This window comes from Idiotropiscis lumnitzeri, chromosome 15 (genome assembly GCF_059441095.1).
Source record: "Idiotropiscis lumnitzeri isolate Australia: NSW breed Sydney's pygmy pipehorse chromosome 15, RoL_Ilum_1.0, whole genome shotgun sequence".
Lineage (NCBI taxonomy): Eukaryota > Metazoa > Chordata > Actinopteri > Syngnathiformes > Syngnathidae > Idiotropiscis > Idiotropiscis lumnitzeri.
Window position 1 is genome coordinate 3,833,626 of NC_142405.1, and position 17,815 is coordinate 3,851,440.

A 17,815-nucleotide genomic window follows, 5' to 3' on the forward strand; every position below is an offset into this window, starting at 1 on the left:
TCTCGCGAACCGTCGGTCCCCATGGCAACGCCGTTGCCGCCATTGTTGTTGATGCCTGCGGAAAGGCAAAGCACGGGACAATCTTCTCCCACGTTGCTCCTTTCTCTTCTCACCCAGCAACAAACACCAAAGACGCGACTCCATGCTGCCTTCGGACTATTTCTTCCTCTCTTTTTTTTTGTACTCATTTTTTTCGCAAGCTTCTGGCGCATCCATCTACTAAAATGGCGGTGAAGCTCGACATCGCCCCTCTGCTAGCGTAAAAAAGAAACAAAAAAGAGAAAACGATGATAAAGTAAATCAATTGGAGTTGTCCTTCGACCGACGTTTGCGTACGAATGCTAACAATGGATTGCGCTCCATTTTGTTGTAGTTAAACGTCATAGCGCCTCATGTTGTGTTCTGACAACAACTTTGCCACAAGGACGAAGAAGAAAAGAGACTGACGTCAGCCCACAGCGAAAGAGGCTGCTTGCTCTTCAACCTCAACATCAACTTTTCTTCAACAAGCTCTTGAGTGCAGGTAAGCACGTGGGTTGGGATTGGCGACCCCTCCCTTTCCACGATTTATCAATGATCCGATTTCACGTAATTGGGCCAAAATATCTGATTTATATACTACAAATAATGTATATTTGATGGCATTATGACTACGAACCCATGTAAAATGTTTGATCCCCTTATATTATCACATATGCGCGAGGGAAGCCAGTAAAAATGTTTGTTAAACAATTTTCAATTTATTTTAAACGGGGGATTCCTGACAAAAGCGTTTTTTTTTTCAACATCTCAATGTTATTAACAGTGAAGACAACTTCCAGTTATGTTATTTAAACAAGAAACCTGAAGTCGGTGTTTTTGATTTGCCTTTGTGGGCCACATAAATGATGTATGGCGGGCCAGATCTGGCCCCTGGGCCTTGCGTTTGACACCTGTGCTCTGTACAAACAAGCACCCGTACTTGTGAACAATTTGTTAGTCTTTGATGAATAAAATATTTGTGGAAAAAAGTAATGTGAGCACGGGGACAACGTGTAAATTCCTCACAGGAAATGTTCTCAGATTTGAACCTTCAACCTCAGATGTGGGTCGGCGGCACTTACTGCAAAAACGCATGATGGCAATTCTGAACTTATTTTCTTCTGAGTTAAGTGATAGTAGCTCTTCATGGTAGCCATGACAACCCGGGAGCTTCTGGAGTCTCCCTTCCAAAATTCACTTGACATCAGAGGACACACAAGCAATCACATCAAATGATAAACGTAAGCAGTGGGAGCCAAAATGAAGGACGTCTGATGATGATGATGATGATGTTTTGTTTCGTTTTGTGACTGCAGGCAACCTGAACATATGACCTCCATACTGGCTGAGAATGACCGTAAGAAAAAAAATTTACAATCATAACTTTGTTTCTCTGGTCATTTTCTAGACTGTCAATGGAAACGATTGTCCTGTTTTTCATTAATTTGATGGGAATTATGATTTATCTTTTATCTGATTCATCAAAAAATGTGTTAGTAAAATAACCATTCCTTACAGCCAGATTAAAACTCCAAACAAGGTTGGCTGATGTTGGTTGCGTAAAACCAAAACAAAAAAATATGACGCCCAAGTCAAGTCAGGAGGACACCTCTCTCACATCTTTTGGTTTTCCCGCTCAGGTCGTTCCTGTTCTGGGTTTGGCCGTCCCCCTGCCCGCCGTCATCATGGCGTGCGTCACACTCTACATGCTGGTACTGGCCCTCATCCTCTGGATCCGATTCTGCCTCAAGGTGTGTGGCGGCCGCCTACAAACTAACAAACCCAGGAGCTTGTATACCGAGCGAGATGTCGCACCTTTTGTTGAAGGAGCGCTGCCCGCCGACGTGCGGCTCGTGCTGTCCCAACTTCTCCCTGTGGGATCGCTGCTTCCGACTGGCGCAGTCGTGCGACTGCCGACCGCCCACTCTGCGCTCGTGTTTGATGGACCTCGGATCGCCGCCCTCGGTGAGTGTTATCCTCATCATATTTCATCGTTTTTATCCCCACAAAACACGTCTTTGTTCTTGATGTTTTTTTTTTGAAAAACAAATACAACTTTGTCACAACCTTTGAATTCCGATTTCTGTATGTTCTGCACACGCACACAAAGGCGGCTGAGGACTGTTTGTGTTTGCAGTGTTCCAATTGGGACTGCGCGTGCACGTGTCAACCCCCCGAGTGCGACTCGTGCAACTGTCTGTGCTTCGAGATCCGCATCAAGTAGCCCCGCACCACGCTCCACACACACCGGTTTTCCTCAAAGGACTCAACGCCACGCGGCAAAGCACATTTTTATCTTCATACTCCAAAGGGCGTTTTTGCTGAAGTGGACTGAACAGCTTTGTTTTCTTGGATCACAAAGAAATGTTTTATATTTTTGTACAATTTACTAACATTAAACCGTAAAATGTTGAATAATGCGTTTTTGTTGTGTAGATTCAAGTCAAGTGTACTTGTAAAGGCCTCAATCACAAGAATCTCAAACGGCTTCACAGCCCCACTTTTGATAAATATTAGCAGAATCCCATGATCTATTACTTTTTTTTTGCTTAATTGGTGAGGCAAACAAAGAAAATAGTGGCATTCTATCAGGAGGTTGCAATGACTAATTCTGACCAGCAGAGGACAGCGTTTGCTACTTGGCGTCCTTTTCCGTCCGTCGCCTAAGGGAGGAAGAGCTACACGCGAGGCGTACGCACCGCTGAAGATCGGACCTTGTGAACTACATTTTATATGCTATAGGTAAGCGAATGGACTTAGAATACCATGTATTGACGAATGTATTTTCACGATGGTGTTTTTTTAAAAAGAAAATTGCATATAAGGAAAATAATAATTCCAAATGTAAATTCGTCATTCAAAATGGATGACCAATTAGCTAGCATAGAAATGGGGGGCGAGCGCCATGCACGATGTTGCTAAGCTAACGTTTATGGTCGAAGTTTTTTTTTTTTTTAAAACCATATGTATTGATTAGCATTTTTTTTACTTGAAGAATGTGCAAATATATAGCTGAGGTTGCTTTGCTTCAAGTTTCCAACTCTATAGAAACGCCCGCGAGACAGCTGACGATGGGTATCAACCAGCCGAACCACACAATTTAGAATGATTGAAAGTTTAGTATTCATTTATTAAGGATGGTGTGTACATAAATACATATTTTAACAAAAATCAAAACAAATCATGACCACTTTTCATATTGTCCATAAAGAAAAACATCCCCCCATTATTTCTGCTGAAGTTAATGGTGGGGGAAAGACTCTTAATAAGTTTAGGTATTAGGAGAAACAATCCAAGTAGTTAAAAAAATGACTTTCACATTGACGTCGGGATCTTGGCAGGCGCCACTTTCTGTTTCATTCAGTGGCATAGAACCATCAGGACGGCGTGCAAGCCCATGCCAACCAACAGGAGCTGGCTGAGGAGGGGCGACGTCGGCGATGAGCCGGAGGTGGTGGGTAACAAAAAGTTCCCCACCGCCTGCTGCAGAAAGCCATCGAAGCTGCTGATTCTGGCCAAGACTGTCATTTGGTCTTCTCGTTCTGCTAGGCTGGAGTTGCTACTGTTGGTGGTCCGCAGCACCGCCACCTGGTACCAGAAGCTGCCCAGTCGGCACATCAACGCCCCGCCACTGTCTTCCTGCGTGGATGCAAGTGACAAGACAGGAAGTCACATTCTCGCCATTCTGTATTGTACCTCAGTGTTGAAAAGACAGCTTCGATGTGCAGAAGCAGCAAAGGTCACCTGATCCAGGCTCAGACGTTGAGTACAAATATTGTCAGTGGACGACAAATTCCCACAGTCCTGCAGTGACGTTTGGACTTCGTTCAAGGCCTGCGCCTCTACAGTGTGAGACGGAACGAAGACAGCAGTGAGAAAATGCGAGGGGGTGACATCACAAAGGTGACCAAGCCACATACCTCTATTTAGAATCAACGTCAACTTAAAAATTTGAAGTAGCGCTCGTACCTCCTCCTTGGCTCGTTTTCCATGCGGCGGCCCAGCAGGTGGAGCCGGTGGTGAAGGTCTGCCCATTGTCCATGCAGATTGGTTGGATGAAGTCGGACAGCGGCGGCCGGGATTCCAGCTGCAGGACGGCCACATTTGGATCTGACTGTGTGCTCGTCTTGATACTGATCACTCTTATAGCCACTTCAGAACTCGTGGAATCATTCTGCCTAAAGTGACCCAGAAGGATGGTCCACTCTGACACTGTGCTGGACCTGCACAGCACAAGCCCACCATTAAGCATATCGAATTTCTCAACGGTGGGAGTCTGCCAAAAGTTGTGTTACCGTGCGACGCATTGTGCGCTTGTAAGCACGGTGTCCTCTGTCACCAACGTGCCGCTACATACATGACCTCCGTTCCAATACAGACGGGCCATCCAGGGCCATTCGCCCGCCTCGGCCGACGCTGACCCAGAACCCGACAGGCGCTCGTTTAATGGGGCGCGCCCGCATAACACCGCTGCAGTAAACAAACGTCACAGGTCCATATTTTGTAAGCACTTGTTTTTGTAATTATTTACAATTTTGGAGTAAATCCTTTCTTTTTTTTTTTTTTTAAACATCAACAATCGTCTCTTTTTCCACAAATTTAATGCTTATTTTGTAAACATTAAATTTGAAGTTGTAATCATAAAGTGGTGATGTGCGGCGTTGCTCACGCAGAAGTGTGCCGGTAGTGGTTGGCGGGTCTGTCGGCGCTGGGTCAGCACAGTTAACCTGCAGGTCTGGATCGGTGGCCACGGACGTGAAGGTGACAAACCCTGGCAAATTGTCGTCGTCAATATGGCTGCTGATCCAGTTCTGGTACCGGGACACCCGTGCGTAGACGCCCGGAATGCCCGGCAAGGCGCAACCTTGTCCGAAGCTCACCACGCCGCTTTGGACCCACTGGAATCCTTGCTTGCTCATCATTGGACCACCAGAATCACCCTGTAGAACACCATGGTCAGCTTGTTAGCAAAATAATTTGAAATTTTGGGCTGGCGAAAGACAGATTCATGGGTCAAGTCTTTCACAAAAGTTGTCACGTAAGGTGCAAGGTTTGGATTTATTTTTCATCTCAAAACAATATGTCGTCGTTTGAAAATCAGTCCGCAGTAATTCGGGAATCGTTTTTTTGTTGGCCTGCCGATTCCGCTCACCCAAAAACTTGAATATTATCAAGTCACCTGACAGGCGTCCTTTCCTCCCTGTCTCAGGCCGGCGCAAATCATGTTGTCTGTGATTCTTCCCGTCGAGCTGAAGTCACAGTTGCACTGGCGGTTTCCCACCACGGGAACCTCCACCTCCATCAGGTTTTGGGGGCTCGGCAGAGGAACTGCACGCATACGAACCACCACAACTGTTACTGTCTCCCGTTTGTAAACATCAAACATAATTTGAAATCAACTGAAACGACACTAGACTTTGTAATTATTGCCACCTCTGCTTAAAAAGTTTTTTAGCTTCTAATAGAGTCGGTTGTTTTCTCAATAACAGAACAGAAAGTGCGTCGTTTTGAACTCAATGAAGACTCAAAATACTTGTACTCATTTTAATTTTTTTTCTATAATTGCCCAACACTAGTGGACTGACCTCCCGAGCCAATGTCCCCCCATCCGGTGACCCAGCTGTCGGTTCCGGTGAAGAAAGTGCTTCCGTCGGCGGCCAGGCAGACGGGCCCGATGAAGTCGGTGAAGGGCACGGGCGAGGACAACCTCAACAGGGCCACGTCGTTGTCGAAGTTGACCGGGTCATAGTCGGGATGGCGGATGATCTCGGCGATGTCCCGCCGTTCCTCGTTAGGGTTTGAACCCTCCTGGCTCTGACGACCCATGAATGCCGTCACAGGTCTGGAACTGCACGCACCCATGCACACACCATGACAGTATTAATCCCAATGGCATTTTTGGGGATTGTTTTGTTTGCGTTATGAGGGAATCCTTTGTAAAGATTCCCCCGCCCAGAAGCGAGACTTTTGCACTACCTGACCAAGCAGTGTGCCGCCGACAGCAGCCACTCGTTGTTGATGAGCGACGCCCCGCAGAAGTGTCCGCTCGAAGCAAAGTGCAAGCTGACGTGCCAGGGCCAATCCCCTCGGGAAGCCGCCTGACCCCCCACGATGCGGCTGTTAAGCAGGGCCCGCCCACACACTGAAATTGCAAATACAAAGCAAATGATAACATTTTAATTGTAGGGGAAAATGACAAAATGAATGCGGCAAATAAATTGTATGCGCAGTGTAACGTCTACTTTTCCCACCCGTGTGCTGCTGCACTGTTATGCTCGAGTGAAAAGAAAAAAAAAGCAAAACTCACCGTCTGCTTGGGCTGCACATTCTGAAGATGAGAAAGACAAAAAAAAAGAACAGGTCCCGTTGTCATTGCAACATTTCGTAAGCGGCACGGTGTCAATCAAATGTCAAAGTTGATGACTGTGCTGACAACAATAAGCCATGTATTTAAAAAAAAAAAAAAAAAGGAGCTCTTCCAATTATTCTAATGAACGACACACATTCCATTCAAAGAAAAACAACACGACACAAAGGGCAGCCAATAGCTAAATTCGCCTCTACAAATTTTTTGTAAATCGTCCAAAATACTTTCTGACAATCACAAAGTTATATGATTTCTCACAGTACATTCCTCGGATTGCTTGGTTTGAAGATGTGAAACGCTCGTGAAAACCTTCAAGCTTTTGCTTTCCTGTCAGTGAGATCAATCAAGTCATGTTCTTCTGTTACAGCCCAGGAGCGCACGACTGACAGTTTGACCGAAACCTCGTCCCGCTTCTACCACTTCAGGTAGTACATCTTTAGTTAATCCAACCATTTAGTGCATCAGAAAAAATCGGTCAAGATATCTGCTGGACTGTTATTTCTTTGCATCAGCACTATTTCTGACAGCTGCTTCGTTCTTGCCACTCACTGTTTGACTTCCAAAAAAGTGTCAGCAACTTTTCCAATAATTGCTTTGCACCTGTGTCGATGGCATTGATTCCGAGGAATTTAATTAACAGTGCTTACACAACTACAATTGAAAACTATCTGTCAGTCAATTTTTTTAAGCCTGGTATCAAACAATTATTTACACTTTTTAACATTTTCTCTCTTAATTTGGAACCGATTGCGCATTGTTGATTGTTCCACACTAAACCCGCAAAGAATGTTAATAAATATTTAGCATAAGAGGAATGATTATTACACTCAACAATTGCAAAATTGGCATAAGCGTAAAAAAACAAAACAATTATTATATACAGTACATATTTCTTTTGTTTTGTACCCCAAAAAAATCGTTTTAATAATCGTGATCTCAGTTATTAGTAAACCAATCATAATATTTATAATAGTTTTTTTCAGAAGCAGCCTAAGGGGGAAATACAAATGTTGTGCAAAGTGCGGTGTTGTCGTCCGTTATCATCTTGGCTTCTCCATTGTTGTCCGACTGGTTTTGTTTTTGCGTCTTTTTTCCCCCCCTTGTCACATTCTTGACAATGACAACAAGTGTTTGTCTCGTCGGCCTCTTGAGCCTTGGCTTCCTTCTAGAGTATCAAATCGCTCATTTTAACTCTTATCAATCACTGCATATCTTGGTGATAGTGATCATGGTGTCAGGATTGATATTCCAAACGCAGCGAATCATGATTCCTTTATCACCTCAACAGACTCTCGGAATGAAACAAGGCATCAAAAACTCCCTAATGATTAGATTGGGAATTTTGAAGGAGGAGCCAGCGAGGTTCATTACAGACAAATCCTTTTGATAATATGTAAAAAAACAATAAAAAAAAAAAAAAAGAAGTTCCCTTTTGGTCTAAATTTCCCCAGTCACGTCCCCAAAAGTTAAAAAAAAAAAAAAGTGATCACAATTTATTCCGTCAGCGATTTTGACTGTCAAGCAGTCCACCTAAAAGTTAGGAAAAAAATGTCTGCCTCTGAAACTAGTTTAACCAATCCAACCGAAATTGGCTGGACACGTCTATCATGACAGGAAGCTTGAAAAATATCTTCAGGAGCCATTTCTGAATTCAAACAGGATTTTGGTTCGAAGTGACCCATTTTGCGTAAATTTCTTCAGTGGCGGAAACACGTATTTTAGACAAACGGTGATGTTAAAATACCAACTTTATTTGGATGGAGTCAAAGTTTGATGATCATTTTGAAGATTTTCTGAAAAAACATTTCTGGCTACTTTGGCGAACATGCAAATTCCTCACAGGACGGCACTGTGCCGCCATCCAAATCCGTTTATTCTGAAGTCATCCAAATGATGACGATCGTGGAGCAATTTCTGGACGATCCTTTACCGCACAATTCAACAATTTCAGTCATTTCAATAGAATCCATTGGAAATTAAAAAAAAAAAAGACAAAGAGCACAAAAGCATAAAATGCTAACTTCCGTTTTGTAAGGAAATGCTTTCCGGACCCAAAACGGAGATGACCAAATGCCTCACCTGTGCCAAGCAGCAGTAGCAACATTGCGCTCGTTAACGTCAGCTCGTCCATCACCACAAAGTGTCAAATTGATGACTTCTCCCAAACGCATCAACCCATAAGTAGGTGTAGGACACGCCCACACCCAGACACAACACCCCCGTCACCTAATGCACTTTTCCACTGGCCCCGCCCACAAACCCTACTACTGCAGTTCAGATAGATAGAACAAACAAACGAGAGGCCGTGATTGCTCAGAATGCAAACAAGCAACCCACTGTCCTCAACTTGTACATTTATCGTGGAAGGAAACTTGAAGAATGACATTGCTGATCCACCCCGTACTTAAAAGTGGCGTCCAGCTGCAGGAAATACATTTTCACACTAAATTTTCCTCGTTGTCAGTTATTTCCCAGCAGCGACGGGACTTCCTTGTCATATTTTTCTTTCATGTTACCTTTGTGCAGGTGGTGCACGGTTATTACTCACACACACACGCACGACAATAATGCAACATAAAAAAAAATATTACAACTTAAACATCAGAAGAAAACCAGGGGTCGCCGGCCAACACCTGATGGTACTTCTCTTAAAATATGAATTCTAAAAGAAAGATATTTCAAATATCTTTGATAAGCAGGATTAAGAATAAATGATTAATGGCACGAAAAGTTACTTCACAAGTTTCTGCCACCAGATTTTTGTGACGCATTTCTAGTCTGAATTGCACCAATTTTCACCCATTGACGTCCGTTAGAAATTCACGGCGCGGCATCCTAATTTTCTGCCTCTGTCTCTGAAAGTCTAGTTGATGACACGCATTGGCGCCAGATTAGCTCTTCAATGAACGTCCTTAGGCATTGTGCTGAATGTTTTTTCTTTTTTTTTTTTTTCCGCAAACATGATGACGAATTTTATAAAACAACCGACGATGTGCATGAGAGCGTTTTGGAATTCCACTTTCTGACACCGTCCTGTTTTTATTGTCGTCACCAAGCAGGAAGCAATCGTGGCACATTCATTCCAAGAATGTTGATCCTGAGCGTTTTTTGTGCGACGACTTGATTGACGGCCGCTTCATTGTGCAGTGGCAGCTTACACGAATCACAAACACTTGCCAGCAATTTAACTACTTTGGACGACGACGAACATACTTTTAACGAACATTTGCCAGCAATGAATAGAATTTGAATGGACATATTTCCATACCCTAACCAAACATCGGCATCCACAATTTAAACATTTACCAACTTTACAAAGAAAAACACATTGATTAAATCAACATTTTCCGATCCGCCGAGCATCGCAAACAATTTCGAAGCAGCCTACAGCATAAATCCGGTAAACTGCTGCAGTTTTTTTTTTTTCACCTCAAGATTGCGACAGGTTGGGGGAAATCCAGTTGAAATCAACACGGCGCATATTTCCCAAACCTTAGAAAAACATCCACATTGACAAACATTTGCAAAAGTTCAAAGAAATTCAAAGAGCACTCCCACTGCTTTTGTCCAATTTGACCGCAATTACACTTGCGCAGTGTGCGGATGATTTCAAGCAAACGTCATATGTTTACGAAACAAAATGCGATTTATGGCCCCTGACATGTTGACGTACAAGCTGATTGTGGATGAATGGTATGTTTAGAGTCATCTCCGTGTTGTGAGCTCCCATAATTTGGCCACCACAAACTGTACAGCCTCACTTTTCTTGTCTATCAAGTTTGATTAATGATTACTGCAATTCCATTGTATTAAAAGTGCACTTAAAAAACCACAGTGGATGAAAAAAAAAAAAGAAAATTTTTTTAGGTTAATGGCGGCCGAGCCACTTGAGTCATTTGCCTTTAGATTCACAATAATATTTCAGCGTCAGGAAAAATTTGCAGCAAAACATATTAGCTCTCTTATTTACGAGGCTGCTCATTGCTAATATGTGCGCTTGTTCAATTTTGCCCTATACCGAATTATATATATATATTTTTTTCAAACTGTTCCATTGTAACGCTACAGTATTTCAAATGCAGATTGTTAACAAATGAATTAAAAAAACATTCATAGAGTTTTTCATTAGAATTTTGGATTAGCTTTTGCATGATTGTCAAGAACAAATCCTTCTTGTCTTGTCTTGGCTAGCTAGGTATCGGCAGAGAGACAACATGCACTTGCCGAAAGCCACCTGTGATGTAGTACAATGATTGTACCAGTAGATGGTGCTGTTGCAACGAGAATTTTTTTTTTTTATGGCAGATTGTGCAACCTGAAATGAGGCCAAATGCATGCTGAGCACAGGTTGTCAAATCATGACGCAGGATCAAATAAGGCAAAGCTATTATTAGTCTGCTTTTTATCACGGTATCGTTTCCTATTTCTTTTTTTTTTTTAAGTTATATAAACAACCAACTGACTTTAGTCAATCGCTGCTGGCTGCAAAGTTGTTGTTACAGTAAAATAATTAGCAAATATAGCTTCAGTCATTGTCAACCGTTTACATCATACTAAACTACATTACGCCCCCCAAAAAAAGAAGAATACAACCAACTCTGTTTTACCAGTTCAAAAGTTAGTGTGGAGAGCTCTGTGCTTTTGTGAGGAGATAATAGCTTGGCGTCTCTGTGGCTAGAATGTAGTTTGTTAGCATAGCGTTGAGCTTTGTTGCGTTCCGATAATGGCGAATTTAATAAGCCTCGGAATACCGCAAAGAACTTCACGTTGAGTGGAGGGGGGGGGGTGTTTGGGCTCGTACTCTACATTCATATTTGATATGTGTAACTTCTCAGCAAACAGTCAAGTATTTCTTTCTTTTTTCATTTTATTTACAGCTCAACAGTCAGACCTACAGTGTTTATTTAAGTGTCTCAGTTGTTTTGTGTCTTTGGTATTTCTGTCTGTATTGGACTTCATTCTTTGCACTGAGCTTGAGAAGAAGTTTTGATTTTGATGATTTTTGACATTTTTCGTTCATTCATTTTACTGTGTTCAACAGAATTTGCATAAAATCGGGACACAGACGTAAATGCTCTCACACGTTTCATAAATACCGTCAATGTAATGACATCATCACTTTCTTGCTTTTTTTAAATATATAGTGTACAATATTTAGTTACCTTTTATTATGCATTACTTTGTTGATTATCTTTTATTATGAATCGCGCTATTTATTAATTGCATTTTATTTAGTTTGTTGTTTGGGAAGTGGTATCATGCTTGCGGTGAGTTCTCTTGATGTTCTGTGTTGTGAACATCTATTTTCAAGAGGTCCCAGAAAGGGGAATAGGAGGTGGTATGGTGGTGTGGCTCCTCAAAAGGAAACGGGACAGACAAACGACTCGTCTGGGTCGATGCCCGGGGAGATGAATCGGACGAAGCCTGGCAGGTTGCCGCTCGTGTGGCTGCTGATCCAATTCTGGTATCTGGACACCCGCGTGTAAACGCCCGGAATCTCGGGTAGGGCGCAACCTATCCCAAAGCTCACTAGTCCGCTCAGGACCCACACAGATCCTTGCTTGCTTACCATAGGACCACCAGAATCCCCCTGTGAGACACCACAGTTTTATTTATTGATTTGCCTCATGTATTAGTGGTGCGATGCATGCAAATGAATTTGTTTGTCACCTGACAGGCGTCCTTTCCACCCTCTCTCGAGCCGGCACAAATCATGTTATCGGTGATGGTTCTTGAGCCAAAGTCGCAATTGCACTGGCGGTTTCCTATCACAGGAACCTTAACTTCCATCAAGTTCTCGGGTGGCGGGAGAGGAACTGCGCACAAACAGCACCAAAGGTGTGTCATCAACAGATGTCCCTTTTTTGTTTTTTTTTTGTTTTTTTCAAATTTTAACTTGAATGAATTATATTTATATATATATATATATATATATATATATATATATATATAATAAAAATACTGGCTCATAGGAAACGTAAGGCACTTTTAACTAACAGTAATTGTTTCTTGTAATCGTTGAAGACAGTTTTAACAAACTTACCATAACTTTTAAAATACTTCAAATCTTCAGAAAAAAATCTATACTATTGAATTTGGGATTTTTGAAGCATTGAAGAAAATTTAAGTCAGTGCAAAAAAAAAAAAAGTAACTTGTTTTTGTAAACATAATAGACAATTTGCAGCTTTCTAGGAACTTTTAAGTTGCTTTTTAGTCGTACAGCGGAGTGGTAACTGACCTCCAGAGCCGATGTTCCCCCAGCCTGTCACCCAGCTTTCGGTTCCGGTGAAAAAGGTGCTTCCGCTGGCGGCCAGGCAGACCGGCCCTATGAAATTGTTAAAGGTCACAGGCGAGGACAGCCTCACTATTGCCACGTCGTCGTCATTGGTCATCGGGTTGTAGTTGGGATGGCGGATGATTTCCACCACCGTGCGGCTAATCTCGTTCTGATTGAAACCTTGCTGGCTCTGACGACCCATAATCGCGATAATAGGCATCGAACTGCACGCACACACAACAGGAATTCTTATTTTCTTCATTTGTTTTGTTGTTATGGTCAATTTGTGTTGTTATTGTTCAAGATTCAGGTGTGTGTGTGCGTGTCTGTTTCTGAGTCAGACCTGAAAAAGCAGTGTGCGGTTGCCACCACCCACTCATTGTTGATGAGTGTCCCCCCGCAGATGTGTCTCCCAGATATTTGCAGGCTCACCTGCCAGGGCCATGCACCAGGGAAGGACTCCCGCCCTCCCACGATGCGAGTGTTGAGCGGGGCCTGCCCGCACACTGAAAACACACGCACATGAGGTGAAACCTGGGTCAACGTTTGAGCTCAAAGCCCAGAAGGAAGGGAGAGAGTAAGCCAGAAGCTCACCTTGCGGGCTGCTGGTGGTGCTGGTGGGCCAGGGGTCGGGCCGGTCAGGGCAAAAGCAGGGACTGCATGTGATGATAGGCAACGGACATGCTGTGGTGCGCGAATCTGGTCCGGTTTGCGGAGGATCTGTGCCAATGTACAGATCTGTGCCGGTGTGCGGATCTGGATCTGTGCCGGTGAACGGCTGTGGTTGTGTGCCGGTGTATGGATCTGGTTCTGTGCCGGTGTACGGTTCTAGTTGTGTTTCGGTGTACGGCTGTGTTTGATCTGTGCCGGTGTACAAATCTCTGTTGATGTTCTGCATTTCAGGGGGCGGGCTCGCGGCACAGTGAACCTGCAGGTCTGGATCGGTGCCCGGGGACATGAAACTGATGAAGCCTGGCAAGCTGCCGTGGCCTGTGTGGTTGCTGATCCAATCCTGGTACCCGGACACCCTCGTGTAGACGCCTGGAATCTCCGGCTGGCCACAAACTAATTCGAAACTCAACACCCCACTCAGGACCCACAGGGACCCTTGTTGGCTCACCAGGGGACCGCCACCATCACCCTGTGGAACATCAAGGTCAACTTGTTCGGGAATCCACTTTGTGACATAATTGACAGACACAAATTAAGTTATGTTTGTAAACAATCATGGGAGGATATTTCCGAGTGGCAGAAACCTGATTCTGACCTCAACTGAAACCATGACAAATTCAAATTTCAATTTCCATAAACCTTAACTCACCAGTACGCTATGACATGAAGTCACGCAGAATGTAGTGTCTTATCTTTTAATTTAACCTGATTTGATGCTGGGATTGTCTATAATGTTCTGTACTTGCCTTCCTTTTTCTTTTTTGTTATGAAAAGCATGAAGTCACCTGACAGGTGTCCTCTCCTTCCTCTCCCAGGCCGGCACAAATCATGTTGTCTGTGATGGTGACGTTATTGAGGTCGCAACCGCACTCGCGGTTTCCTACAATGGGAATCTTCACCTCCCTCAGGTTCTCCGGGTAAGGTAGAGGAACTGCACACAACAGCAACACCAATTGTGTGTCACTAACAGGCCAGCTAGTCATTCAGTTCTCCCCCGCCATGTCATGGATTTTGAAGTGAACATTTTTTTTTGGAGGATTTTACACTGCAGTATTCAGGCACGTCAGTTAGAGTTGTGTGCCTTTAGTGTAGTTCCAAATTCCGCTACAACATACTTGGCAGCACTGAGTACCTTTGGAAGACTTAAAGTCTATTTTAGATCTAGAAGAAGAGGCAGAGGAAGTCCCCAACTAAGATCCAAAGATTGTTTTGTCACGTTTATTAATATGTGACAATATGTAAAAGCTCTCCAAAGTCCAAAATATTTGACTTAATGAAATTCTATGTGAGAACAAATCGATTGACACCTGGAGTGCATTTCTCATAGGAGAACGATGCAAATCAAGCTTAGTAATTTATAAAAAATTTGGATCTGTTAAGTCAAAAATTATTTTATTTTTTTTAATTTTTCAGATTTTTTTTTTGTCTTTAGTCTTCAATAACTTAAATTAATTGTTCTTTTTACATTAAAAATAAGTAAATCTATTTTCAACCAACTTAACATACATCATTTAGTCTTCAGCCCATCTTTAATATATTTTTGGAAAAATTTAAAAACCTCAAAGTCAATTTTCAAGGAACCTAAAGAACAATTCGGATTTCTGACCGACCTGCCGAGTCAATGCTCCCCCATCCGGTGACCCAGCTGTCGGTTCCGGTAAAGAAGGTGCTTCCGTTGGCAGCCAGGCAGACGGGCCAGATGAAGTTGTTGAAGGGCACGGGCGAGGACAACCTCAACAGGGCCACGTCGTTGTCGAAGGTGACCGGGTCGTACTCGGGGTGCACGATGATAAGAGTGACACTGCGGTTTACTTCGTTAGGATTTGAACCCAGCTGGCTCTGACGCCCCACAAACGCTGTCAGAATTTCAGGGCTGCAAACACACACACACACACACACACCGTGACTTATGTTTGTTTGTTTGTGTTTTTATAGATTTGTGTTTCTTTATCGTTTGTCTCAATTTTAGTGATTTTTTTCTTTTTTTATTGTTTTGTTATGGACATCAAATTGCACCTTTTGAATCTAGTGAGGCAACTTTTGGCTTATTGAGTGTGTGTGTGTGTGCGCGTGTGTATATCTCACGTGCTAAAGCAGTGTGCGGCTGACAGCACCCAGTCGCTGGTGATGAGCGAGCCCGCGCAGATGTGGCTTCCAAAACTGTGCAGGCTGACCTGCCAGGGCCACGCACCTGGGGTGGCCACCGAACCCTCCCCGATGCTGCGGTTGACGGTGTTGAGAGGGGCTTGCCCGCACACTGAAAACACACACACACACACGTTGACGTGGGTTCACAAAGTAAATAAATATATAAAATTGCTTATTTTACTCACCTTTTTATATTGAGACTATGAATCAACCAATTTTTTTTTTCTCAACTGAACACGAATTAATGCAATTACAACTATTTCAATCAATTAACCACTGAATTAAAAAATAGATAAATGTCATGAAAAATGTTTTCTTGTTCAGCTCTCGCTAGTCTTGTTTGCTTGTTCCTTGTGTGTTGCCAAGAACTTGTTTGTTTTGCCATTCCAGTGCTTCTCAATTATTTTCTTTTTCGCCCCCCTAACAAGAAGAAAACAATGGGCAAGGAGAGCGCCACTGCCAACTACTGGAGTGGATGTGCAATTACACTTTATTGTAGTACAGCGGAGGAAAAAAAGCATTTTCCTCAGGGTCACACGTGCCCCCCTCAGCATCGCACCGCGCCGTGCCCCTCCCCAGGCGGGCCCGCCAAACTATTTGAGAAGCACTGCTCTATTCCTTGTATTTTCAACAAGCGCTTTTTGTTGGGCATTTTTTTGCGCACCTTTTTCTCTTAAATCAGTGTTTAAGAGTCTCTAGGGTCTGCATTTCCGGGATCCTCATTTACACACATTCACAACGCGACAATAAATACACGTGAAATGACCTAGCTGTCAGCCAGTGACAGTTCTCATCCAACCCGACAGCCCCACCTGATTGTACACGTTGAATCGGACAACTACGCCCCCCCCCCCCCCAGACACACCGGCAACGGCTCCGACTTTATGACGTGGTTCGCTCTATCAAACAGACGGCGACTTTGATGTATTGAGGTCTTAAGTGAAAACGAGTCTTACAGGTTAAATCTTGATCATGTAAATGATAGGTGGGCCGGAACATACTTTTAAAATTATCCACATCCTTCCATTAAGGAGAGATGAAGGCGATTTAAGGAAGAAAAGGAATGAGGGAAAATAAGGAAGGATAAAAAGGAGGAAGGAAGGAAGGTTGTGACTCACCTGCTTGCCCTCCGCATTCTAAAGAGGAAAAAGACAAAAAGAACAATTCCAGATGTCTTTCAAAATGGTTCAAATTTCATGGGCAACATACACCGATTCATTTCTTTCATCTATCATCTGATCAAATGTCAAACTTCATCAAGTTGTGCTGACAATGAAATACAATTTTGTATTTAAATGAGCAGGCATTCTGTTCAGCAGAAAAACATGTATGACAAGTGTAATTACTTAACTGATTCAAAGTTAACACGTTGCATGAGTCTTTACAAACTTAAAACATTTATTCGACTGCAGTGTAGAAAGTCCAAAATGCTTTCCTGCCTTAAATCATGAAATCATTCGCATAAGTTATAATTTGGTGTTTTTACCTTTTTGTTTGAATGCAAAGCAATCCAAGTACATTCGGAAAATTTCATTCTGTTAAATAAACGGCTTTTACAAAACATTTGGAACAACCTCAGATTTTCTGACGTTTATCATTTGAATGTGTACTCGGGCAAACAAGCTTGAGTCTAAATTCAAAGCCCCCAACCTTGAATCAGCGTTGTCATCTTTGTGCTAAATCTGTTCATTTTGTTGACATGGAAAAGTCATTTTCTGTTGAAATTTTTTTTTTTAATAAAATCTTACCTGTGATTATTAGCAGCAGTAGGAAAACTGTGCTTGTCAGCATCAGCTTGTCCATGACGGCGAAGCTTGATGATGCCAAACAACCTCCACCTCCGCTATTAAGTACCGCAGCGTTCTGGACACGCCCACACTTACAGACATACCTGTCCACCAGCCAGGACCCAAAGCCGACGCCTGTTCTCCTTGGAAATTTCAAGTTTCCACCTTGCCAAGCTGCCTTCCCAACTTGGCATGTCGTACAATGAACACTATCTTTTCAAAATTGACAGTTTTCTACCTTCCCATCTTTGAAAAACCACAGTATTTAGAAAATAAAACGTGAACAAGGTTTATTCATTTAATTTTTTTTTTAGTTCGGCGGGCCGAATTAAGTCGTTAAACGGGCCGCATGTAGCCCCCGGACCGTAGTTTACCCACACCTAATCTAAATGGTTATGGCAAGAAGCCAAACAGTGCCTGTTGCCCACTTCGTAGTAATCGTCATTACCCGTCTTGTTGAAGGTCAAACTACAAAGCTGTACCGGGTTCCCCCTATGGATGACGTGCGATGGTGATCAACCAGTTGTGTGTCCCACTTTTCC

At 43.1% G+C, this 17,815-nt stretch overlaps 3 protein-coding genes across 5 annotated transcripts; 1 reads left to right on the forward strand and 2 right to left on the reverse strand.

Moving 5' to 3' along the window:
• Positions 1-17,600, forward strand: LOC148322288 (uncharacterized). 3 transcript variants are annotated; one of them, XM_088317018.1, is made up of 13 exons: positions 1-295; positions 374-523; positions 1,148-1,262; positions 1,338-1,378; positions 1,662-1,772; positions 1,849-1,986; positions 2,159-2,763; positions 5,598-5,861; positions 6,756-6,813; positions 11,700-11,980; positions 12,066-12,226; positions 13,570-13,822; positions 14,154-17,599. In XM_088317018.1, exons 4-7 carry the CDS (start codon positions 1,373-1,375, stop codon positions 2,243-2,245), a joined length of 342 nt encoding a protein of 113 aa, XP_088173144.1. In that variant the 5' UTR covers positions 1-295; positions 374-523; positions 1,148-1,262; positions 1,338-1,372; the 3' UTR covers positions 2,246-2,763; positions 5,598-5,861; positions 6,756-6,813; positions 11,700-11,980; positions 12,066-12,226; positions 13,570-13,822; positions 14,154-17,599. The 3 variants fall into 3 exon arrangements, with proteins under 3 accessions (XP_088173144.1, XP_088173145.1, XP_088173143.1); XM_088317019.1 differs by lacking the exon at positions 1,148-1,262 and having other exon boundaries at positions 14,154-17,600; XM_088317017.1 differs by having other exon boundaries at positions 374-1,262.
• On the reverse strand, positions 3,131-8,695 carry LOC148322289 (polyserase-2-like). The gene is made up of 10 exons (XM_088317009.1): positions 8,468-8,695; positions 6,329-6,349; positions 5,998-6,163; positions 5,607-5,869; positions 5,201-5,349; positions 4,691-4,961; positions 4,317-4,491; positions 3,991-4,244; positions 3,766-3,863; positions 3,131-3,660 (listed from the first exon to the last, which is right to left on the reverse strand). Exons 1-10 carry the CDS (start codon positions 8,517-8,519, stop codon positions 3,382-3,384), a joined length of 1,728 nt encoding a protein of 575 aa, XP_088173135.1. The 5' UTR covers positions 8,520-8,695; the 3' UTR covers positions 3,131-3,381.
• Positions 11,737-17,289, reverse strand: LOC148322290 (transmembrane protease serine 9-like). Its single transcript, XM_088317228.1, has 10 exons — positions 17,235-17,289; positions 16,605-16,622; positions 15,424-15,595; positions 14,949-15,211; positions 14,124-14,269; positions 13,261-13,807; positions 13,010-13,172; positions 12,628-12,890; positions 12,059-12,204; positions 11,737-11,978 (listed from the first exon to the last, which is right to left on the reverse strand). The coding sequence occupies exons 1-10, from the start codon at positions 17,287-17,289 to the stop codon at positions 11,745-11,747; spliced, it is 2,007 nt and encodes a 668-aa protein (XP_088173354.1). The 3' UTR covers positions 11,737-11,744.
• Positions 17,601-17,815: the final 215 nt, after the last annotated feature.